The 27,106-nt window shown below is 41.9% G+C and overlaps 1 protein-coding gene across 1 annotated transcript in view; it reads right to left on the reverse strand.

Moving 5' to 3' along the window:
• The window catches only part of khdrbs3 (KH domain containing, RNA binding, signal transduction associated 3), a 91,621-nt gene extending 66,806 nt beyond the window's left edge, over positions 1-24,815 (reverse strand). Inside the window, exon 1 of the mRNA XM_070846952.1 lies at positions 24,725-24,815. Within this exon, the coding sequence (XP_070703053.1) occupies positions 24,725-24,815 (91 nt within the window). The remainder of the gene's footprint in view (positions 1-24,724) is intronic.
• Positions 24,816-27,106: the final 2,291 nt, after the last annotated feature.

Genomic DNA, 27,106 nt, shown 5'->3' on the forward strand with positions numbered 1-27,106 from the left:
TTTCGGAAAACATACTGGTAATGTCCTCACGCTGTCTTGTTACTGTAGGCTTACTGCAAGCCAGTGTGTGGTATACAAAGCCTCACAGAACATTAAATATTTGTACAGATTCTCCATTTGCTGTTGTTAGTGGTCAGGTCAGCTGCAGGTGATCGGGTATGATGAATTATAAAATCTAGGGAAGCTTTTAGTGTACAGTATTGCTACACAGTGAGTCTGGAGGGGCAGGGAATGACAGAAAGAGAGATGTTGATAGAGGAGGGGTAGGAGGGAAGCCAGAGCGCGAGGTGGAGGGGTGGTTAGCAGTAGGCAGCTGGGGCTGGCTGTGCTGAACGGGCAGCAGCCAGGCTGATGGATTACACCAGCTCTCTCCTGGGTAAACGGACACCGCCACCCCTCCCCTTTTAACAATGTCTCAGCCTGTATCGTCATTGAAATGTCTCCAAAGATGGAGGTGAACATGCAGCTGAGCCACTTAATCTGAGAGGGTACATTTCTACCACAAGCAGTGGATTTAAGAGACCCCTTGTAAAGATCTTTTCTAAACAAATCTGATATCATTTTCGCAGAACTGACTTGTCTACCAATACCAATATTATATGCAAGCCAAGAGCAATGCTGAAAAACAAGACAATCCAGCTGCTCATCGATTCAGTCAAGACTAATTGCCGGGAAAGAGGCCCATATTGTTTTCATACATATATCCTATCTCGTTGTCATTTGCCGTGCAGCTATGAGTGGAGCGACTCCACGGCCATAACTTGGCATGTGGTTTTACAGGTTATGACACCAGGGATCATCATTGCCTCTCCTAGTATGAATGAAGCATTTTAGGGCCTGCTGATAGCTACACAAGCCACAATCAGGTCTGCGCTAAAGGTCACGCTGCTTAAGAGTGTACTCTGGTTAAATAAATAATGAGAAATGGGAATGTGCGAGAGCAAGGCAGTGCAAATTAACCCCCCCTCCCCACAGCCCCACTAAACACACACAAGCACTTTCACATTTCCTCTCATAGTGTCTATGTCAAGGGCCTGTCCTCATGTTTCGCAGCTACAAACTGAATCCTCAGTGAAGCCCCTTGACATTTTCTCAACTACTTCATCGAGCTTTGAAGCAAGGAAATCCAAAAGCCATGGTTCCCGTTTGAATGCTCTACAGTACTGGATTACAGAGTAACAAATTACAGTAACAGTAATTCAGTCACAAGAACTGTAATCTTTTTACTCTTAAATTGAAACACCTGCATTACAGCAAGATTTGTTCAGAAAATTACTGAAACCAGATATTAAAACATAAAATAAAGTTGAAAAAAGCTTGTTAATTCCTTAGATTCCCTTAAACTGTGTCTTGAGGCAAAAGGGCTGTAGAATTCTAGATGAAACAATTATGGCTGTAAATAATTGCAAACATAATTCGCACAACAGCTGGGTAATTCTAATAGACCATTTTCATGAAAAATACTCTAAGTTGCTGGCAAGTGTCCATTAACACTGTATGTATTTCAGAAAGTCAACAGTTTAATTATCATCCCTAATTATAAATGATTTAAAGACCAGGACTGTAAGTAACCTTAATAACAATACTAATGTCACATGATTAAACTCAACACTGGTAAAAGTGACAGTTAAACCAAATGAATTCATGTATTATACATTATAATATACAACATACATTCCTGTTTATTCTGTCTTTGTTAAGTTGGCATGCTTTAAATGTGTGTGCACTTCAATACAGCTTCAGTTTCTAATAATGCATCCTAAATCATTCATATGACAAAGGTTAAAGTTTGGTTAGGCTTAGGCAAAAAAATCGACTTGGTTAGGGTTCATGGTTTCAGTTAAAATAATGACTTTGTGACACTCTGGGAAGAAAAAGGAAATGAACAGTGGTCTCCTGTGTTAAAGTCTGTAGTTCTTGTGACCCATGCATCCACTCAAGCCTTTCCCTGTGCAGACTCAGAGGCTCTATAAGAACACCAGGCTACATCCTCCTTTGCTTCTGACAAATGAGAGTCATAACTCACGCAGCTCCCGAAGGTCTTTCTTGGAAAAGCATTGATCTTTTTTTTAGGCATTTTCACAAATTCTTCCATTCACTGACTTTTGTCTTAGGAGAACTGTCTCCCATTGGGTGTCAGAAAACAGTGAAAATGTCCGATGTTCCCGGATCGTGAAGTTACTTTCTCAGACCAGCAGTACAAAGCCAACGAGCAAAGGTGCAAATCCTCACATATGACAACCTGGAAACAGTGATAGCATTTTCGTGTGATAAATGACTTTAATAATAACTGATCTTTTGGCCACTTGGGGACTTCACCTTTTAAGTTAATACGACAAGCTTGTAAACAAACAACTGCTTATTTACACATCCAGACAGAAAGCAACGTTATCATTAAACTGCAGTCATGTCTCTGGTCACCTGGCGAATGTAAGTCCTATATGCATTCTTTTAGCTCTGTTTTTGGTCTTCACCAGTTGGTGGGGGAAATATCTTTAGTAGCTAAATGTTGCACTGTGTTCACCAGCTGGTCTCTAACTGTGCTTCTTTGCTGTTGAGTGCAGCGGGTGTTTGGAGCTTTTTTTTTTACTGAAAAAGCAACCTGCTGCAGCCCAAAAACAACACTGAGAGAGCAGCAAGAGTGAGGATTTTATTGATTATATCTGATTTAATGATAAATCGATTATCAAGTTGTTGCTGATGACTTTTCGGTTTCCTAATCTAACAATTGATTTTAGCAATATCTTCCAGAATAGTAAATATTAGAGGTCAGTTGTCGTGCATCATGGTGTTCTTAGCTTCCATTTCATGTCTTGCCTATTATATTCTTCACCCCATCATCCATTTGATCATCACTCACCTCCTTTATATCTCTGAATAAATTTTGACATGGATTTCAAAGCAAAAGCAGTATGTTGCTGTGTTGGAGTGGCCCTGTGGATGGCACTATTGATTGAATAATCTGCAGTCCTTTTTTGAAAATAACCCTTGCTACTTTGATAGCGCAGTCTCCAGTAGGTCACCATATCTGATTAACCTTTTGTGCGTGGCCAAGCTTTTAAAAGCAGGGGGAGACATGAAAAGAGCCTTCCTATATTCTGCTCCTATTTTCAGTGATTAAATCAATTGTGAGTGCTTAGCCTCGCTTCAGGCCCTTGCTGTAAGAGCGATAGTGTCGGTCTGCTGAATCCGTGTTCGCTGAGTCACCCGGTGTGCACTGCCAAGCACTTACCAGATCCCCGGGAAGCACATCAAACCTGGGATTTTATGAAAGGGGATAGTGTAGAGAACCACGATGGGGAGCCGGCTTGGTGACAAGATCAAGGGGAAGAAAATGGGGGAAAAAGCGATAAAAAGAATATGCGCCTTTGTGAGGCTCATTGTGCTTGGTCAGAGCCCAAAGCGGAAGGAGTGCTCGTCCTGCGGCCACTTATACCTCTATGGTCTGGTAGCCACAAGTCACTCACAGGCTGGAAGTTGCAAGGAAGTCTGCAATTAATCATCTTACACAGAGCTTAACAAGGAGATTTGTTCACCATCTTTATTAAATATATTGAATTACGGAGCATTTTTCATTTGTGGTGTGGATTTTTCTTTCCTTCTTTATCCTACCCCATAGGAGGCGATATGTGTGATCAAGTAGCGAGAAAACCGATGGAAAATAATGACTCAGTGTTGCTGGACTGGCCTGTGGGCAGAGATTAAGGAAATGAAAAAGAGTTCATGGAGTTATTCATGCCGCTCTCCCAGTCTCATTATCGACCACACACCAGAGGGGATGACACTCGGTCTCTCAGCACCTGCGTCCTCACAGCCGCACTAACTTTGCCATGACTCCAAACAATATCATGGTGGAGAAAATTAAAGCTGAAACTGAACGAGGCAGGGGAGCCGTGGAAGGAGGGGGAAAGCTATATTCAGTTCGACGCTTTTGCCCTGTTGACTGACAGCTTAAATGCTTGTGTGGGAACCCACAGTGGCTGTGATTGTATGTGAGCTGTATCCCTTTTAAAGTTACTTTTCTGAGTGGATTAAGATGCATTATTGGAAAGGTAAAAGGTAAATTATTAGCAAAAGCGCCGGTGTGTGCCGTCTCCGCTGGTTTACACACTGCACAAAAGAGTGAATGTATGGCTCTTGACTGTGCACATTCTTTTCTTTTCACTGTCTCACTTAGTCATTTTGGCAAACAGACACATTTAAATGTATCTCTAACTTGAGTGGGTGGTTAGCTTTGTATAGGCCACCATGGTTTAAGACTGAGCTGCTGCACCAACTCCTCCACACCTCTGAAAGCTTTCTCCCCTTGCATCTGCAGCTTCAAAATGCACATAAATACTCCAGGTATAGCCGGTGTTATGGGGCAGGATTCATTCTACAGATTGGAGTTTTTGTTCTACAAACATTTTTCAGAAGCAGAGCTACTCTGGAGGCAGATGGTTTGGTTAGCTCTACCTGAAAAAAAAAAAAGCTTTTCAGGACTTATGTGTGCTGCAAACTTAAATGGCAGTGAAAGAACCTTCGTTAGAATGCAAATAAAAATACAAAGACTTATTTTTTCTCCTCAAATGCCACTAATTTGTTTACCTGATACAACCCCTTGTCGTTTATGAAGAAACTGTGCACAAAGCCAGCCTCGAGTTTTTACAACCTGTGTGCTGTGATGGCCAAAGGCTGGAACATTCTTCCTCGCTGCACATGAGCAAACTTGAAAAGGCAGCATTCAGAGAGGTTTCAGACTTTGGGTGTAAGGTTAAAAGCTGTGGATCAAATCAGTACACGTTTACTGGAATGACTCGAATTAGATTTTTGTTAAATATGTCATACAGTGTGGAAAAAGGTTTTTGGACATTTAATGAAATTAAAGTTAAAATCAAGCAGTTGGAGAGGTTATAGCTGCACTAATCAATACTTGTGTACTAACAACAGATTAAGTGATTATATTGAAAGCAAAAAGGGATTGCTCACACTGACCAACCCTACGGGGAGTTCTAGCTCATTGTTTTGGCTTTATGGCGCTCAACTTTGGCTTGGTTCAGTCTCGCCACTCTCATCTTTTTTTTGCACATTGCACGCTACCTGCCTAACTCCAAACGGAGACAGACAAAAATTGGCAATGAGCCGGTGAACATAGTGTAGCATTCAGTAGCTGAAGAGCCCGATATTTCCCAGAAAAACAGAGCGAAAAGGAGAGTAAATATTAGTTGGAGTCGTGTCGCTGGTTACACAGTGAATAAAAGTGAGTGCCACTGCTGTTCTGTGTCTGATGGACATGTAAATAAGCAACTGTTTGCTAACATGTCAGCCATAGCATGCTTCTGTGATAATATGTCAATGTTGTGTTTATGGCTTGTTGAGCTCCCTCACAAGTAGCCAAAACAAAATCTATTCATTTACTTTGAAGAATTTGCCTCAAAATTTCCGGAAAAAGCCAGTAAATGGACCATGAGTTAAAATTGTTTTGTCAATACTTGACTCAATTATTGATTTAAGTCATACATATTGAGAGTTAATGATCATGAGTCACACAAACAACTTCAAAGCAGCAGCTCTGGAGCAGAGGATGGACTTGTTTTGCTGCTGCTTTGTATTTTATGAAAAACTGGTGTTTCCATTTTCTCACCAGGCGCCCGTATTGCCCTATTCTGGAGTTATACAATTCCTGGGAAGCGTGCTGCTTCTACGCCACTGCACCTCTGATGTTGCCTAGATACTGTAGCTGCAGGCTGATACGGCTCATTTGAACTTGGAGGTTAACTAGCTAACTTGGACAACTCAGATTTTATATGTACGGTGGCCAAAGTGTCCCCTTTCCATTCACTGTAATGAAATTTGTTCTAAAAAGTCAACAAAAAAGGCAAGTCCTGTATGAATGATGTAGTGGTCTGTACATCTGGGCCAATCCTGCAAACAGAAATGCGGCAGAATGTGCAGGCTGACACAGACCTCCATCTCCCATGGTTCCAGCCGCAGCCAGGCTGTCAGGAAGATGAAAATATGCCTGGCTTCATTTAGTGCTGTGGGGATCCTGTGGAGAAAAGGGGCAGGTAGAGCTAATGGACTACTCTAGGACACAGTGGGGCTGTCGACTCAGCAACGCCGCCGGCTGTCTCTTCAGGACGCACCATTTTTATGACAATCTCTCTGAGGCCGCAGCAGGGCCCACGAGCCATCACCTCTGTGCGCAGATTGTGCAGGATTTACTGTAAACAAAATCAATTTTCAGGGAATTTCAGATTATTTTAGAACCAGCCGTGTTGACATAAATCATGGGGGCTGCTCTTTTGTACACTGCAAAAAGTAACAAGTCATTTAGTTCGGGATTAAAATACACCCACTGCTTGAATTTAAAGGTTTTTTGTACCAATGCAGCACTTTTATTTATTTTTTATTTCAAGACATGGTTTTGTCTCAAAAAAGGTGTTTGTTTCCGACTTGTTTTGTAGCTTATGCATTGCAAGTGTGCGCATACGCAGTGTGAGCAGGTGTACCGTATGTAGGTCTCACTTGCATACGTGCATGTATTTGCATGCTAGTCTGTGTAATCACATATTTCTGCCGCTAAGCGAGAACTAGATCTATCATGAGCTGTCAGTCTAGCGGGGCAATAAGAGAGATACAGCAGCTGCACTGATTGACAGAGAGGAAATTGAAGTGTCACATGAAACATGTTAACCATATTTTGCTGCGTGTTGTCACCCACTGGCACGTCGCTTCACTCGAGCAACCAGAGCAAGGAAAACAACAACAGGAGTAAAAATTCAAGGAGAGGGAAAGCTGAAATAACTGGGATTGTTGCCCAATTATTGAGCATCCTAATTGCTAGGTAAGACGTTTCAGGCAAGCACTCTAGCTCTGGGTATATTGTCTGACAGTAATCTTTGACAGTGTTCTCAATGTCAGACCAATGACCTGACACGTGTGATCAAGTAAGGCTGTGAAAATGAAAAAAAAAAAAAAAAACTGTGAAGGGTATGCATACTCTTCGGGATGACAGGTCACAGTGTTACACGTTGAAGACATGTCTTCATGTCATTGAAAGACAGAATCTGTTCTCACACCATGGCAGAGGAATGCTTAATGCCTCAGCGCATCACCACCCACTGCACATCATTAGCATGGCGGCTCCGAGTTGAAATATATAGGAGGCTGCTGACCACTGCTGTGTGTGTAGAGTGCACCCAGTCAAAGCCAGTCAGGATTAAATTGCACCTTACAGGGTTAATGGGTTATTTCAATCTGCACAAACACATCTGGACTGTTGTTGTACTGTGACAATGGCTGATAATAGAACGTGTGTTTGCATGGGACTTGGCAGTGAAAACTCTCCATTAAATGATAGCTGTGAAAGTCTGGGTGCAAAACACGCCTTTGAAGCACATACATGCCAACTGTGGGCAGGTGTTAATGGGATAGAGTCTCAGCAGCTTAAGGTCACACACGTGTTACGTGTTGTTAACGGTTCTGCTGGTAGAGAGGGTCTTTCAGACTTGTTCATTCTAAATTGATGGGGGAAAAAAAGATCTCAGGCGGACACTCTCTATAATACTCTGTAAGAAGATCAAACCCCCTACCTAACATTTAAATCCTCTAACTCTCTCACCTTAATAGCAGGAGGAAAAAACAAGAGTGAAAGCTAGTTTGAGGTTACCTCTGAGTCAACAAACAAGAAGTCTCTGTACTCGATTCATCAAGTGCCAGAAAACTGCTTCAAAATACAATTGTGTTGTTATTCAGTTCCAAAGTCGTCATTACACATTGTTATGCAGAAACAGCATATCCTGTTTGTGGTGATTTTAGCATTGCTACGGGGTTGCATTCATTGTGTTAACGAAGCTTTGCGGTAATTGTTAGGATTTCTATCCTGCTTTCATTCCAGAACTCTCTTTTGATTGCGTGAGCAAAACACCTAAGAACACTATGCAGTAGTGTCAGGCAGCCCACATTAAATGAGAAATCATTTTCTAATCGTGTATTTGACTGTTGGTGCTCTCCCTCTACACCTTTAAGCACTGCAGCTGGCTTTAAATTCAGGAACTAAAATGCCAACTCTCACCACTTCCATTTCTGGCTCCGAATATCTGAGAGCAATTTGGACAAAATTCAACTTTTACACATTCCGACCGGCGGCTGCAAAACATTTAACATGTGATGAAAGAAGTTATGCCGGTTACTAAAAAGATGCAGAAGCTATGAGCTGAGTTTAACATACAGGGAACGGATGAAATAAAAGACAGGAAAAGGATCTTCAGGCACTCAGGCATGCAGAAAATGGAGAAGTGGTATATAAAAAAACTGCCAAGCATGTCTGACCTCACGGAGTCTTCATCAGGGCGGAAGTAATAAAAATATTAATTAAAACGTGTTCTCCATAAGGACAATAGACTGCGAGTTAACACCATCACAGCCATAAATTCACAGTTTGCTGAACGTCTTGCATGCAGTGATGGAATACAGTATGTTTTATATAGTATATATTTTTGCCTTAATGTCTCGCTGTCAAAATTAAGAAAAAGGAAGAGTGTTAGTTGTTTTTTTCTTTGCGTTTCTTTCCTTTCCTTTTGTGACTGAACAACATTTACTTCCAGTGTATTGTCTGTATAAAATGTTATTTCCTCCCTAATGAAGACCCTGTGAGGTCAACACAGACTGGCGTTTTAGATCATTACGTCTGACTAAATTAAAGCTTTTCATATATATTTTCTTCTTGTGCTGCGTATGAGTGCCTGCAGAATGTTCTCTTATTTGAATCCTACATCTATAAACAGGTCAGCAGTACATGCAGTGTAGTTTCTGCTTAGAAATCCGTGTGCTTTAGGCAGTGTTGGTTAAAGCACAGTTTACTGTGATTCCAGAGACCTGGACGGATAGATGTGTTTGTAAGTCGTGATCTAAACAAGCAGACCTGCTGTTTATGCACTGTGTTAAGCTATAGAAAGAGTCAGAGTGCAGCCAATTTCTCTTGCAGAACAAACATGAAATTGCTCGTTATTGTGGTTCTGGCATAGCAGCACCTCTGTAGCTGCAGTAAGTCTCCACTTCGCTCCCCTTCCTGCTGCTCTTAGCTCCTACACTTACTCCCAGCAGACATCTTACGGTACTTTGCTCAGAGGACAGAGAACCAGACATGCACATCTCATTAATTATGTCTCAGTTGAAATATCAGTCCAGAGCTCCCAGCGATTTGACGAAGGCAGAGGTAATGAAACCCCGTGCACTGGAGCTAAACGAGATAGCATGGGGACGGAGGGCGGGGCGGGGCTTGCCAGGTTGGGAGGGAGCTAAATCTGAAACTAACGTCGGAGTTGAGGTTAAATCAATTTGAGGCTAAAGGTGGGTTAGGCTGAGTCTTCAAAGCAAAACACCACAGCTTTCACATCCAAAATCCTCTGAGACAACTCCCATAGGAAAGTCTTCACCCCAACTCAAGTAGAGCTTGGCATTCTGGGCATTATGTGCTTGATTTCAGCTGAATAGTTCAACACAACAAACCAGTGACCTGCCCCCCATGCAGACGGCCATATCATCATATCAGCATGTACAGTATTTAAAGCACCAGAGAGCAACCTTTGTCAATAAACATTTTCTAAATGTAAAGCACTGAGAAGGTCACGGTCAATTAGATGGATAAAATAACAGCGATGACATTCACGTTGTCACAAAAGGAGAGGATCCGGGCCTCTGGGGCCAAGGGACAGATAGAGTTGAGACCTAGAGCCGCAGCCACATCTGCAGGAAGCCAATGACTGATGCCAGCAGAGACAACAATGTTTTTGCCTTTGTGCAAATTGAAGAAACATAACCATAAATTTGCAAGGGGTGGATCAATACAGCCCAGACGTGGCCAAGTCCTGAGAAAGGTATCCAAGGGAAACCATTCGATAACTCCGATCAGAGATGGACTGGTAGCCTGCTATTAATCTTCCATTACCAGCCACAGGACAGTGGCCATTGTGAACGAGCTCGGGACGTTTAGTGACAGATTTGGCCATAAAAGCTTGCGCTGATGTGTATACCTGGAAATTGGACAGATTTCTCCTCGAATTATTGCTGCAATCAAGAGCATTCATCAGATGTGGTCCATTAGACTGGTCACGTTACAAAGGGCGGCACCGCAGCCCTTTCCTTTCACTAACATGACTCTATATACTATATCACTGGCCACTGGGCAAACACATTCAGTATTTCATCTCGTATTGCTTACATGACAGATCATTGATCGTGTGAGTTGGATTTCCAGCATTCCCTCCATAGAAAAATGAAGGGCTCCTCTTTTACAGCCTGCAGTTTTTGAATGTTATCTGTTAATAATGCAGCCATTGTAACGTAAAACAATGCTTAGTTAGGAACAGAAGAAGTGTTTCACTTTTCATTTTAATGACAAGGACAGCCCTGTGACTATGCTTAATAGTAATGTTCCCATTATGCGCAGCGGCATCTCTGGAGACTACTCTTAAATATGGGACTACTCAATCATGACGAGAGGAACCCATGTTGGAATGAAATGGGTCATACGATACTTTAAATAAATATGATAATGAGGCAGACACTACCGATTGCCAGGGGGGTTATTTGTGTTATGTGGAGAGAACAGTAGGTAGACTGGAACTGAATAAAACTGCTACAGTGGAGAAGCAGTGGGAAAAATAAGACTTCTAAAGCAAGCCTATGTAATCTTCTTTAAAGTGTGAGCTTGTATATGATGGGGACAATGGTAAATGCCAAAACATAGTGAAACAGCAGCCTGAGCAGAGATGAGTCATAACATCAGCAGTCAACAGTGACTCAGTAATGTCAGTTAATTAGTTTGTTAACATTAGTCACCATCAGCTACTGGTCATAACAGACCAAGAAAGTTTGTATTAGCAAAGCTTCTATGTGTATCGAGTTGGGCAAGGCTGAAATGTATGCTTTAGCGTTCAACTTTTTTTCTCCGTTTAGAAGAACATGCCTACATCCATGAATAAGCTCTAGGCAGACAAAATCCAATTCCACACACATAAATGGGTGGTTAAGTGTAATATGGGGGGTAATACACTGAAACATTTTAGCACACTTCTCTTACTCCGGTAATTTTCTGTTTGTCAGGGAGTGATGTGCATTATGAATACAATTGGACTAAAAAGAACACATTTCCAGCTGACCTTTTGGATTGTGTTTTTGACAAATATACCAAATAAAGCAAGTGTGCCAAGTTGCACACATAGAATTTTGAGAGACACATTTTAGTTAAAGGGATCATGTTCGCAAATTGGCCATTTACCATAACCATTTGAAACACTGGATTAAATCTAAATAGAAAACCCATTCAGCTCCAACTTTGACAGTTTATGAGTGAATTGCAGATCTTTATTTCTGTGTGAAACCTGAATGGGAAATCTGCCGAGAGCCCTCGCTGCTAGCTGGTACAGCCTTCAGAAGTGGAGAGGATATAATTACATTACATATAAGGAAAACATCACAGGAATGAGCCCCGGATTACTGCTTTAACTCCAAAGGAGGAGTCTTCAAACGAGTGCCTTGTGATGAACGGAAGGTGGCTCCTGTAAGTTGGGCTCTTCCCTCTCAGCAGGGGTCACAATTATCTCTCACTGGGTGACATGAGGAGCTCAGTCGGGGTAATGCGCTTCTGACAGTGAGATCTATGACACATATAGTGCAATTTGTCCTGGAGAGCTGTACATTCTCCTGCCTAAAAGGCACTGTGTTGGTGAGCAAAGGTAGCGATAAGTCAAGTGTTGGGAGTGATGTCACTTTACAAGAGGGTTAGACACGTATATCAGTGTGCCTCTACATTTGGCTTTTGTTACACATCATATATTGATCAGGAATGTGATCCTGCACTGATACATGGAGGTTCCTCCCTGACCAGAGTGCAGATGAACCAGTCTGAAAAGTCTGCAGTGGAATTAAATTTTCTTCACATCACAAATTTTTAATCAAAATTATTCCAGTAAATGAAATCTTCTGTTAGTAACAGAAGAGTCTTGTGTCTTATGGTGTCCTAAAGGCTGTTTGAGAGACTTTTCCACCCTGAAAAGAATGCAGTCTGTGTATTTTTTTGCATTAACAAGGTCAAAGCCAAAGATGAAAAACTGACAAAAAAATATATATATATATAACAATGGCAAAAATGGTCAGCGACAACAATGCAAAATGATTGAGATCAGCCTTCAACACCCTCATCAGTTATAGCTTATGAATAATTAAGAGTTACACTGTTATATAATTACAAAATGACTATACAGTCTATATTTTACCAGTCACAAATGATTCAATAATTTCTTGCAGTGCTTCCTTCCTCCTACTGTTAAAATTGTTATATTAACAAACGCTTAATTAAGTTCAGTAATTTGAAAAGCTAACAGTAGTATACAATTAAATACAAAAAGAGGGGTGCCAACATTATTATTCTTTTGCTTCTGTCTAAATGTGTCTGAGCAGATGCTCCAGTAAATAAAGCAGCGCTGAAACAGTGACCTAACATAAAGCATGCAGCAAGGTCCCCTGTGTTTGTGTTTTGTTTTGTAAATCAATGCACTTTCCCTCATTGATTCTGAATACGATGCTCCTCGCGCATGCAGCTGCTTCATTTGTGTTACAAGCTCATTGCTCATGAATGCCACCTGCTCTGGCATTTTCTCCACGAGCTGTGACTTCAGCTCAACCTGCTTCTGTGTGCCCTCAGACGCTGGATTTGACGCAGGAGCGCTAAGGCTCACTAGACCCCAAAAAAGCAGCTCTGATTCCCAGCCCTGAAATTCAATCCACTCCTCTGGGTGTCTCCCTGGATCCTGTGTTCTTATCAGCTCCTCCAGGATGAGAAGCTGTCAATACAACAACCACAGAGAAAGAAAAGCTTTCCTTCCCCCTACTTCTCGTATCAACGAGGCCCATCTTTACACAGAACCAACCCTGGTCAGACAGCAATTAAAACCCCAGCCCTCCGATGGAGGGGTGGGCATGTGCAAACCACAGATCTATAAACTTGATTTTTATCCATTCACCTCTTGCAGCCTTCCATCGACACGCCAGCTCAGGAGGCGTTGACTGTGTGGACTGCATGCTCACTGTAATTACAGTCATCTTTGTCAGAGATGTATTATATATGACACATATGAATTGAGCCATGATACCCGCACATGACACCGTCACTAATGAATGAGCTGTGTAACAAATAGCTACGTATTGTATGCAGCGACTGGAGCTTTAGTTTAGTATAAATATATTTCAGTGATAGAGCTGCTGTGCACGGCAAGAAAATCAGCACCTTGACATGTTGTTTTATCCATTATGAAGTACTTAAAATCTTCAGAATCTGGAGTCATTTATTCGAGGAAAAGACAAAAGCCATCAATGAACTGATCCTACAAACAGGTATCTCACTCCTCTGTGCCGTAGAGCGCCATTGTTGTCCGAAACCTATTACAAGCACATCAATGAGTCATACCTTTGTGCTGGGTGACATGTTTCTTAATTACCGTGGACAGACACACGCTGTAATTTATTTTAAGTCAGTGCCACATACACCATCCTGCTGCTGTAAATTCAAAAAATACAAGTGCGCCAAATGTGGATTAATCCGCAGCTAAAATGAGCTCCCAACAAATGCACCTTACTCCTCTTATAGTAAGGTTTTCTTTCTTAAAGATGGAACTATACTGTTTCTATAGATTTGCATCGTCAGTGAGCTAGAAGCTGAGTGCCACAGACATTTTAAAAGGATTTACTGACAATAAGGAAAGTACAAAATAACGCCAGCATCATTCAGCCCTTCTGCTTTCATCCTTGTGTTTGTCCAAAAGATGGTTCACTTTGAAATCAAGTTGAAATTACAGCAAATACTGTTTAATGCAATTTGACCAAATTGATTCCCATTCATTAATTTTGTAGGATTTTAAATTATTCAAATGTGACCAAAACAACAAGCCAGTCAAGCATTTAAAAATGTTTCTAGAATTAAGTGTTATTAATGGATTTAATGGATTCAAATGAAGCAGCTGCCTCATCCGGCATTGTTGAATACTGATATTATTCCCAGGAAAGCCCAGAAACAAGGAAAACTACACTGGGAATTGGAATAATTATTTTGTAATAAACATATTTCCTCAAGCATTGTTAAGTTTCTCCATTTTATTTTTTCCTCCAGTATCAAGCAACATACAAATAAAAAGAAACGATGGCCCTGTGGTTCCGACCGGATAATTTCTGCTTGCAGAACATCTGCCGCTTTAAAATAAAGGTTTGTATAATATCCAATCTGTTGCCTTTATGAAAGCCATGCAGTCCTCACAGTATGCCTTTGAATTGTGGAGGATGTACAAAAAAATATAAACACCATAGAAGTTTCAAACATTTTCAGCAGGCTAATGATGGCCACAGAAAGACAGAGATTTAACAAGCAGACAGACAGAGATGCACTTCCAGGTCAAACTTTAACAAGCCCCTTATTGGGCAAATCCTAGGTCAAACTTTAACAAGAAGTGCTGCCAAATGGCACTGTGAAGGAGCACATATGAGCCATTAGTTGGAGTGTCAAACAGACAGCAGCATCAGTGTGATTTTATTACTGAGGAGCAAGTGGATAACTGTGGTTGTTATGAGGGTCGTATACTCTCATTTGACCCCTTGTTTATGGCTAGCCTATAACACTTAATGAATGTTTTACAACCAATTGCAACAGCAGCGACATGTTCACAGGCAGACAAAAGATATATATACATGCTGCATCTGCTCGCTGTGCTGTATTCATGGAAATGAAGCCGTGAGATCGTTCAGGAGGTCTGTTGAAAATCGCGAAACACACGTGTGTTGTATTCTATTTTTAATGATTTTGTCATCAGGCCATATGATGGACAAAAAGGGCACAAGAAACAGAGGGAGATGTCCCTAAAAACTCAGAACACAATTAGGCTTTAATATCAGGTTCTTAAAATAGAGACGGGGGACACAGCGGAGCATGCAGCCCAGCAGGACACGAGGAAAGGTCTCTTGGCACTGGTGGTAAATGAGCATCCATCTCTCCTCCTCTCTCAGTACATTACAAGATAACTTTTCGTGCTCCAAAAACCCAGAAAACGCACTTAACTTTCATTTACTGATATTCCACCGCCTTCACTCATTAAAGATTCATGCCCACCACCACCAGAGCCTGCGCTTCTTTTTCTGTTTTCAAAAGGTGAGCAAGACATTTAATACTTCAAGTCCAACAGAAATTTAATTGCATGATTTTTGTCTGCTACAGCATCCATATCTGATCTGCAAATCACTTGCTCTATGGTCTCTTTTGACAAAAAAATATGAGACTAAAAGGGAGAAGTTTCTATTCTATATTTTTTGAGTACATGATGGCACACCCTGGTTTTCCATTATTTCAGTGGAGTACCACTCTTGTAACTGTCATAGATGGCGACCTTTTTGATACAGCCAGTTAAATTTTGCATAAAGCAGTTCCATCATAGGAAGAGCAGACTGTCATATAACACAAGAGCCACAGACTCCGAAGAACATCTCACATTCCCTCTGAAGCAAATTGTGATTTGAGATTTTGGGCTGTACAAATAAAATTGACTTGACTTTCCTGCTGAAGTCTCCTCACCTAACTTACAAACATGAATACGTCGTGTCCTGCACCTTAGGTTTTTGAACAAGCCATTAAACAAACATTCACAGGGAGAAAGTTCACTGCTAATATTAGTCTGCGGGCTATATAGCTAATTAGCTACTCAGCTGCAGCATATTAAACAGCATGTCAATGTATCTGCAAATGTCACGTGGGTCTAATTAGATGCTGATGTGGTCCATACTCTTCAATACCGCTAACAACACGCTGTCTGCCTATGACATGTAGGCTGCAGCGCAACTTGTTTACTTGTTCCCCTACCGGGGCCCAGCCTGCCAGCAGCTGTCAATCAACACTAACTTGGACCTACTGCTGGCTGAGATGAAAAGGCATATTTCTGATGTTTACCATTTTTTCTTCCTTTTAATAGTAAAAAAACATAATAATAATAATACATTTAACACAATGACAATATTACTGACTACAAAAAGGGATGACAGTGATTCAGTTAGACACCAAAGATGATTAATGGTGTTAATGGTTGCCTCTGAAAGAATAATGTTTCTTTCTACTACAACAAAATAACACTTAACAATTATTTAAGGTGACAGAAGTATGTCTTCTGGTTCTTATAATGGGATTTGCAATATACATGTTCTACATGACACAGTATTTGGTTGTTCTGCTCTCTTAGTGTTCTTTGTATGCTGAGCTTTAACAAGACTCCTTTGGAAAGGAGTGCTGTATATATATCGCAGCACATCTCCCCAATTAAAATACTGAATATAAAGAAAGAATAATGCAAAACAGCCTTTTTCTGTCAAGGGAACAACTCTAAAATAATAGATTAGTCCCAGGGTAATAAACCAGAGATTTTACAGACGTGCAGATGACTGAGGAGCATTCAGGACACAAAACAGAGCAGGGTCTATTCTTTCCTTTTATCCTCACTACCTGTTGGGCTGTAACATCTGCTGCTCGGTGCAGTCGACTAAACCAACAGTGCAAGTGTCTGAGATTGGATTGGAGGCATTTCTCGGGCATGTAGAAATTCTGACATCAGTACCCAAAGAGCATGAATACATTTAACCAGCAACAAAATTTTACGCTGTTTGCTGCACAATTGCCACATTCAGATGGAAGATTTTCAACATGGTTGGGCTGTGAGCCCTTGAACTGTGCCCACTGACTAGAGAGTGCTTAAAAAACAGTTTTGGCTTTTATTGTGAGCTTTTGAAATCTAAAGGATCTCAAGGATTAGATTCACAGAAGTAATAAAGGAGGCAGTATACATGGTGAGCACATTAATTCTCCCTACATCATAGGCAGCGAGGGATGGAAAGTCTGCTAAACTGTACAAATTCCCACAACAACAACAAAAATTGAGGTTATGATCTTCAACCTTGGCTATTTTTTCCATGTCACAGTGATGTTTGAGGGGAGCTCTGAATCATAATATTGTACCTAACACAGTATTTACTGAGAGTGTAGGTGACTTACACCATCTGTTTATAAAGCAACAGCTCTGCCAGCAAAAAGGCACAAGGTCCCCGGGCTTATCTTGGTAGAGGTGTGCTGCTGCTCTTCGGCACCAGCGAGGTGGAACGATAAACATAATTAAATTGAGTTGGATTACACAAAATGGATCGGATCAGTTGGGAAGGCGGAGAAGCTAATCCAGTGCAATCCACTCTATAGAGGTGCCAACCACACAAAACGACATAAATAAAGAAGAGGGAGAGGGAAGCAGTGGCTGTCGCTGGCAGATCAAGGCAGGGGCACAGAAAGGACCCCTTCAAGTAAAAACCAGCTCCAAAGTCAAATATTGACTCCAAGAGCAGTTTAGTGCAGAAAAGAAGAAACTGGGCTGAAAATATTTTGCACCCTCTACTGAATTTGAAACAAAAATGAAACACTTTCGTCACAAAAGGATGTTAGTGTACATGTGTGGAGCAGCACACGAGTTTGGAAAGCTTCCATAGTGTCAAAAATGAATAAGAAATGAATTTACACCAGTCCTCTGCCTTTGCAGAAGTGGGAAATCACACTTGTCTGTCATCACAGCAGTAATGACAGTGATATAGTCATGGATGAGATGCACCACTTCTTTTTCACCTATGTGAACATTACACGCTCACCGAAAATGCGTTTTACCGTAGAAGATGAGATTGAGGTATACGGTATGAAAGCAGGGGTCAAGCGTGGCCTGGGAATTTCTATATTTTCTTTTAAGATAGAATTTTTTTATTTATCACTAAAACATCTTCGACAGCACTCCCGTAACCGCCATTTTTCTTTCGATTTCAACTTCTATTCTGCTCCTCCATTTTTTGCCCCCACTCCCAACTCAGATTGCATTTTCCCTTTTGTAACTGACTTTGGTACAATCCCCTTACAAATAACCTTTCCCTGGGGAAAGACACTCTTACTTTCTGTACAGCCCTGCCAACCCACTCCTACCCTCTCTTTCTCCTCCATCCCAGTCTCCCTTTGTCTCTCAGCCTCAGGCACAGTAAACGGATTGATACAGTTTCAGGGTTTCTTCTGCTTTTCAAACTAATCCAGTGTAATCCTAGTCTGTCTGCGTCCTGTCTTGGGCAGCCCTGTGGAGCGCTTTATCTTCCAAAAGAAAGATTATTAATGGATCTATAAGTGATGCAGAGAGGGCTAAAGCAGAGGCTATATTGACGACGTGATGACATTGGCTCCTCTCGATATCCATCCTGTAATAAAAGGTCTGAACTGCCTGGTCTAGTTGAGCACTAAATCTTTTTTATACTGAATTAAAGTATCAAAAAATGTCAATTTTTGAAAGTCAGCATTTAACACAACATATTTCAAAGTATAACCAGCCTATCAAAGACTTAGCAACACACACCTTTAAATGATCTCCTTACTAGAGACGTGGAATATCAGCTTTCAGCATACTGCTGCCTAAACAAGCGCATTCTGCATTATTTAAGCTCCCCAGGCTGGCCGCTTTAATTGAGAGTCTCCATTTGGATAGCCATCCTAGCAGACAGCTCAAGGCAGGCCCTCAGCAATGTATGCATGCAGGTAGAGGAGGAAAATGCACATCTTTGTGGCATTTGAAATATGAAGGCAGGATTTATACCAGAGCAGCATGTTCAACATGGAAATTTGACAGTTTCAACATTAAATCAACAGGGTGAGCCCTAGGCGAGCTTAGTGCCAGGTGGAGACAGCATCCAGTGCAATATGGTGATGGGATTGCACGAACGATGATGGAATCGCTTTAAAGACCAGTGCGCCCACAGCTGGAGAGGAGCAAATTCTGTAAATAAGTTCTGTTTTGTGGCACGACTTAAAGCACAAACAGGTCCAGAAAAGGTCATACAGGGACAGCGTTAGTGGACACCAATACAACTGGCCTAAAATGATTCAGATATCCCCTGTAGGCCATAGACCAATGTAATATCTGACTCATGGCACCAATTCTTTAACAATACTTTTTCAATACCAGTACAGCTGTGAAGAACAATCTGACCATGCTTTCAATACCAACTTTACCTGGCACATTTTTGTATGCTACTCAAAACATATTGAGGTTTTGTCTCATAAAGGAGAAAGAAAATCACACACACATTTGACATACTGCAGCTCTGTAAGGCTGATTTAGCGTTCATTAGGTGATTTTAACATTTATGGGCACAACGTCAGTGAACGTGGACCCACTCACTCTCCTTCTAGTTGTGCTCTGAGAGAAATGTCTTTTTACCTTTCTAGTTTTCTTGCTACATTCACCGGTTGGTCGCTAATTCTCTGTGGGCTGTTACTACAGGTGACCCCTTTAATATTACACACAGCCACTGATACATAGCTCATGTACAATTATTGATTTGCGCAGCTTTAAGTGTATACACAGTACATGACAGGTGTTTAATTATTTATTGTATTTCAGCCACTTTTTCTTTCTAGCTGCTCTCCAGTTGTTGTAATTTGGCTCATGCAAGTGAAGCTACAAATGACTGCACATGGTTTCTCTCAGCACTGTTGATATATTTGATTGAACTATTGAAGAACTATTGTGTCTGTTTCCTTACATGTCGAGATTCCTTACAACACGGATGTTAATATTCCAGTTTGGCATTTTAACTGTATTGAAGCCTTTTCGAGCGCTGCATCTTGGTGAGAGGAGAGCTACATCACAGCATCATTACAGCCATAAGAAGTGAGAAGAAGCATCCCACGTTAGCGTTGAAATCAATGCAGCCACGTGACCCGTCGCATCTGTGAACGAGGTGCTCTTATGTTTCATAGCTGGGGTCTACCTGTGCTAGTCCTGGCCTACATTTATTCCAGTGGGAGCAGTAGCAAAGTGCAGACAGAGATCTACAAACACCTCTTAGCCACAGCACCGCTCAGCAGCAGCAGCCTTCCAGTGCTTGTCTGAATGCAAAGCGGGTTGCTGGAGCTCCCCCGTCTGCCCTCTTACAGTTCCCTTGCAAGTTCACTACATCAAATCACCAGTCAGCTCTCGGCTTCAGACAGGTTCAGGGCTGTGGCTGCGCCTCCGCCTCACTGTGAGGCTCAGCATGTCGGCCAGCCGCAGATCCACAGATCATTATCGCTATCAAGCACTGTTTTCCCAACAAAACGATATCTCTGCCTTTGATCCTATGCCAGAGCTTATTTTCGTTCACTTCTGGGCATTCTAACCCAGGAAGTGCTCTCACTCGGGGCAAAACTCAAGCACAGCTAAAAATACCCCTCTGTTGTGTTGATAAGATGGAAATGTATGAATTAATGATGGGGCATCATAGGGACGAGGATACTTTCCCACACCTGCTCAGTCAGTGTTCATAAGGTATGTCTTTGTGGGTTTCTTGTTGTTCTTCTTTGTGGGTTAGGTAGCTTAGGCTTTTAATGTAATGCAAACATTGTGCCGGGGCCCTGCTGTGGAATATCCAATTAAAAAGCACTGGATACGGAGCTTATGTGCAGCACTGAGGTTACGACGTCCAAACTGGGCCAGAGGTCCTGAAACATTGAGAGTGGGCTGCACGCTGTTCTGCATCCGCACGCTGAACAAACAGCATCCATCTGGTGCAGCGAGTGACTTCACATTTTAAACATGTTATTGTTTACACAACTTCTATAGGAAATTCACACAATTTATATTGTTGAGCAATGTGAATGTAATTGAAATGATAAAAGCCTCAACAGCTGTGATAATCACAATAAGCACGATAATGATTGGTTTACAATATCTACATATATTTTAATGTTCCTTTTATGTAACTATGTTTTTGATGTCTGTGAGGTGTTGTTGATGTACTTTATATATTATATATATATACATACATATATTGGGTGCATTATTGTCCAATTGTCTCATTGGAATTTCTATATTTTTCATTCTGTATTTCTTTAGTTTTTTAATAGCTTGGAGACGTTTATGACCCTGGGCTGGATTAGCTTATTGCCATCTACAGTATATGGTGACCGTGACAAAGACCCGCCTGGGATCAAAACGTCCATATTTAAATACGTTTGTGGTTTGGAGTCAGTGTGCATTACTCTTTTCAGAGCAACTCTAATCGTTACCAGTTCTGACTATTTAAAGATGTCACCAATGCCTTTGGATATTTTATGAAATAAATCAATGAATCACAAAAAACGGTTTGACAAAACAAAATGAATATAATTCAGGGTTTGCTGTCAGTATTCCTGCAGATTCCTCTGAAATTTTCACCCACATCTCCAAACCATCATGAATGAAATAAAGATAGCAAGTGGACAGGGGCCGTCACATTTTGAGGCAAAGTTCAGAGGAATTCAAACAAATACAATATTTATTCTAATATGCTGTAGAACTAACGTTCTTCACTTAACTTCAACAACAAGCTAACGTTACTGTGAGGCATTTTACAAACTGAGCAAAAAGCCTTTTCCCACACATTTTACATCTCTGATTCTTTGGTGACTTTCTTTTTCTCCATTTTGAAATTCATTCATCAAAAACAACAATATCCCAGTTTACTGAGGACAGCAGGACAGGCAATAGGTCAGATTGAATATTTCATTTTTCTCCCATTTCAGAATGGTAATTAGACTGACAAAAAACAGCATGGTAGCCCTAGAGTTAAGATATTTTTTTTCCAAACTACTGTTTCCAAGGTCAGTCAAAGAAAATAACAGATAAATAACAATTGGAAATAAGTGTTGCTTCTAGCCCTTGTGCACCCATGTACTGGAGGGAAGTACTAGATTGGATGTAAATAAAAGGTGCACTCCATGCCACCCGAGGTGTTTCCATACCTAGAAGCTTGTCGTTAGTATGCTGCTGAGGATTTTTCACTCCGTGTAGGCTGCTGGTCCTGCTTGTCTCTTATTTTGGCTTAAGATATTTCTCCAGCTCCAAGTGTCTGCCGCTGACTGTATGAGGCTTGTCACTGGGGGAGAGATATGGTCCTTTTGGGAGAAGAGCTCTGCGAATGGCCCAAACTTATCAAAGCAGCCCGTCCTGCCCCCGAGCTTAGAACACAATACTCCCCTAATTTCTCCTGAATGGAAGTCTCCCCAGACCTGGAGTAATCTCATATTCGCGTTTTGCACGCAGTAACTCTAGTTACTTTAGCTCTGTTCCCTGCATCCCCTGCCAATTGCATAATCAAGTCCAGAACTCATCAGCAAGATGGCAGAAGAAGTGCTCTATTAAGCTGCATCGTGTTCCATCTGTTGTGTAAGAGAGAGATAACAGTATTTACAGTTTTGGAGTTGTGGCAGACTGTTTCGGCCAAATTTTGTGCACCGCAGAGTTCTGCTTACTTCATGAAATGTCACGGATTAATTCTGCCGCATGCGATGGTGTCCAACTGCAATCTTTGCCCCCACCAGAAATATCACAAACTAACTTGATTGGAACTCTTACATCAAGAACTTGTGTTAGCTAAAACTATTTAAATGTGAAACACAGAGGGGGGAACATGAACTCTGAAATAATTTTCTTTTTTGGCTTGTCCTGCCTCACAGTCTACGTATTCTATCATTCTCATGTGATTCTGGGTAATGGCCAATATTTGCTAGAACCCTGCCTACGACATGCAGTGTGGATAAAGGACTTTAAGGGAGACTCTGTCAAGCAAATGTCTTTCAACTGGCATTAAGTATTCAGTGCCCCTTATTCAGGAAGGGAATGGAAAAAAAGGCTAACCCAGATCTGAGTAACGAAAGCAGCTGATAACTAAAAGTGCTGAGTACAACGCAGCCTTATCTTCCTCTCCGACTGGAATGAATTTACCTTACTGTACATGAATCAGCTCGCACAAAGACGCATTTACCCAAGTCTGTTCTCTCAAACAATTCTTACATCTGCAACTGATAAAGTGAAGCCGCGACATCCGCAGCTCCTACATACACTGAACGACAGTGATTCTTTAAGTATCGAGGTATTTCAAATTACACATCACCACAATAAAAGGCCATCATATACTGTGTGTATATTACAGGTTAACACTGGAAGCACTGGCCCTTACAAATTCCAGTCTTTACACTACATGTGCCACATTGCTTTACCCCAGCACAGTACATTTATTTATATTTATATATATATATATATTGATCCGTATGAAAGTGCAATTCAGTTCACCATCAAATTTAATAGGAATAAATCTGATCAGATGGGAGCATTTGTGATAACTTGGAGACTCAGTTTGTCTGAGTCAGTTCATCAGCCACTATTTTCATAACTCAGTTATGCTGAGTCAATGTGCATCATTTTTAAAGCAGGAATGCCAAATATTTCCCAGTGTGAGTTTAAAAATCTTGGGGATTTGCTGCTTTTCTGTCTTTTACCCGCCTGTAAACGGAATAACTCTGTTGGTCGGACAGAACAAGCCCTCTGGAGACGTCACATTGGGCGTCAGGAAGCTGTCGGGGATATTTTCTGACAAGACTTCAGTCAAGTAGGTGAGAAAATAAGCAGATTAATCAATAGTGAAAACGACTGCTAATTAATTGCAGCCCTAAAGTAACTGTGTATTCATAAAACTGGTTCAGAAGGAGAAGGAGTGTATCTAGAAAAGGCACTGTGTCATTTTGGTAAACTCCAGCACATAAACAGCACCGAAATCATGGCTCTCTTTGCAGGGGCACCTTTGGGGCCCCTTTTAAGGACCCCTTGAGGTGCCACAATGTGGGAGCAGGAGCTAGAAGGGACATGTAATAAAAACGATTTAGTTATGGCAAAGCAGGACTCTGTTGCCTCTAAAGCCAACACCAGTCTGCTAGACTCCAGACAAAGCCCATGAGTGGTACTTGAAGGAGGCACTTGGATGCTGTAACAGTGCACTGCCCACATGAGGAGCTCCACGGGGCTGCGTCTGAAGAAGTGTTTGCAAAAATTCCGACAGCTTCAAAGCAGAAGGCTGTGCAACGGATTAATTAAAGCGTCTGCGAGCGCTGGCGCTGCTGCTCCATCCGTTCAAAATTCAATTTCAGTCACGTCCACTTCTTCAAAGGAGCAAACACATGTACATTTGAATAAGTGTGCGATTATTCCACCACTTGCACCGCAGCTTACACATGTCTGCATGGGATAGAGATGACTGCAGCCTGCAAAGTGGGATGTCAAGGGGTTTTAGTGTTTCACTGCTGCCTCCATCCACAAACTGCTGGTTAAGAATTCATGTTATCCCATCTAAAGAACACTCACTTTGGCATCAGTTACCTTCATGGACATTTCCCCAAGCTTTGTGTCAGATCAAAACCTGCACCAAAAGCCTCATTCGGAGGTGGCAAAGGTAAGAAATTCACCGTGTGTGGCCTTATGTGTCAGTGCTTGTCCAATTCCAATGAAAAGTTTGCAAACCCCTGGGCTGAGTAATGAAGCAGGCGCAGTCCTCAGCCCCAGTTTGCTCATTTGTACACTACAGAAGCCTGGCTGTGCCGCCTTAGCTGCGTAACAACTTGGCAAAACAGCCAGGATGCTAAAAGGACCTCGCTATTTCAGTGTGACCAAACAGGAAATTGTAAGTAGACCCACAAAACCTCTTATTTATAACTCGAAGTAGGCGGGCTGGTGGAGTCATGTAGCCTGCAGCCCATCACCAAGCGTTAAACCTCAACAGTGTGGTGCCGACTCAAAGTGTTTTCACGCAGTTAAAGTGTTTACTCCAGTATTTAACCACGGACATTTACCTTGATCCAGTAGCCGCAGGGAGTGCTGAAAAGACGGATCCAGCGTGTCCTTCTCTGCCATAAGCTCCGGCAAGTACTTTTCGCTCTCCATCTCGTCCTGGGGCTTTACTGGGCTCCACGCAATTCAAGTAAATATATATATATAAATATATATAACAAAAAACAAAACTTGCTCAAGGTCCAAGCGGCTCCAAGTTAGCTCCAGATACCTGTGTGCGGGGGGGAAACGCGGGCGATAACGTCGTTCGCGCTCGCGCTACAAGAGCATGTCTCAGTCCTCGCGGCGCACACACAACACACACAAACACACACAGTGTCACCGGGAGCTTTTATCCCATCCAAGTGCTGTTCAGCCAGCAGAGCCCCGCTACCACCACAGCCGGACTGAGCTTCCGTCCTCTGAGGCTGTCGGAGCCTCTCTCTGTTGTATCCACAGCCGGACTGACGCGGCGCCGCCGATTGGTCCGCCGCCGCGCGCGACACCCAGCCGGTGGAAGGGGGCGGAGCGATACGGCGGAGCTGTCCGCGGTGCTGAGGCCGCCGTTACCATATCATTATCGTAGAGGTGCCAGGGCGGAGGGCTCAGGCCTCAGGGCTCAGGGCCTGCACCCCTCAGCACACACCAGTCAAACCACCAGGCCTGCTCGATCCTATTTAATGTTAATTAATCAGTGGTGGGGGAAGTTCTCAGCTCTTTCACACATGAAGAAGAAGTAGTACCACGCTGTAGGAATACTCTGTGCCACTGTTGAGTAAAAGTTGTCAGAATATACAGAAAGAGTGCAAATTATGCAGAGTGGTGAAACAATGCATATTACTGGATTATAATCATTGATGCATTCATTGCTTTAATGTTTCAAGTTTTAATTTATTTCTGCATAATTTAACACGTTGCTTTACATGGTGCTGGGCATCTTGTGAATTCCCCCCCCCCCTTAGGACCAGTAATGCCTTATTGTTGTGATAATATGCTAATTTGTTTCTTGATTATATTTTGTGTTGTTATTCTGCAAAGCAGCAAACAACTACAGCTGACAGATAAATGCGGTGGAGTAGAAAGTAAGTGCTTTGCCTTGTGGAGCAGAGGTATACAGTAAAGTAACAGAAAAGGCAAATACTGAAGTAAGGGGCAAGTACCTCAGATTTGCACTTGAATGCAGTACTTGAGCAAGTTACATTCCTTCACTGCACAAAATCGTGTCTTTTTGAAAATGCACACTGCAATAAGAGTGGAGTGGATAAAAAGCTGGAGCCCATTTGGAAGGATTTCACTTATAATGTTATTCACCGAGACCTCCACAGCTGATCGTTAGAGCAGATCTGAGGACAAACTGACCCAACTGCCAATTCCAACACAGATTTGAGCCGGGGTAAAAAAATGGTGCCATGTAATTAAGTACATCTCCTCAAATAGGCTTTGGTACGTTGGTACAGTTTTCAGGTACTTGTCTTTCCTTTTCATGCCGGTTTCTACTTCTACTCTGCTACATCTCAGAGGGAGATACTTGTGCGTTGTACTGTGAGTGAATGAATGAAACTACCCAACAATATTTACAAGAACAGCTTGAATCATTAGCATTAATCAATTGGTTTATTACTAGGCAACTATTTTGATCATATCACCCATTTTTCATGTCAAGAAATTATGTTTCCAGTCAAACGTGAGGATTTGTGTGGTACTTTTACCAAAGTAAAGGATCTGAATACTCCTTCCAACACTGGCAGCCCAGTGACCAACCATACTCATACACTGGCAACAATAAGAACAGATTTAAATTAACATTCCTTACAGATAGAATTTAAAAAAAGACATAATGCAGACACCACTATGATGGGAAAGCTTCAGGAATACTATGGGCTTTTATATGCACAACCATAGGAGATGAAAAATACTATTAACTGTGGTGTCTGTAAACTTCTTGACGAGCAAAGCAGACAGACAATGAGTCACTGGACAGATTGTTTCAGGGAAACCCTATTCCACATCAGTCTGAATCACAGGAGGGAGGCAGTGGGTATGAGCCGCTTCAGTCAAAATTCTCCTCCCCTTCCACCATTTACCCCGGACTGTTTTCAAAGTCCCTGTCGCTACATGAAATAACAGCAACTTCCGAGCTACAAGTATTTATATTAAAATCGTAAAAAATCACATCACATAGTTGCCAAACGTCTTTTTATCGTCTTAGGTGGCGTTTTCTCTGGCGAGGATTTAGCCTTTTGTAATGTTACGGCTTGCCTCCACCAGAGCAAGTTGCAAGGACGCCGTCGCTGCATCCTGGGTTTAATACCACTTCAGACGATTGTGATTGGTTCACAGAAATACAAACATGCCAGAGCATTTTCCCTCTAGACCAGAATGATAATGGGCTCAGCCTGACCTTT

The sequence above is a fragment of the Pempheris klunzingeri genome, chromosome 16 (genome assembly GCF_042242105.1).
Source record: "Pempheris klunzingeri isolate RE-2024b chromosome 16, fPemKlu1.hap1, whole genome shotgun sequence".
NCBI classification, from domain to species: Eukaryota; Metazoa; Chordata; class Actinopteri; order Acropomatiformes; family Pempheridae; genus Pempheris; species Pempheris klunzingeri.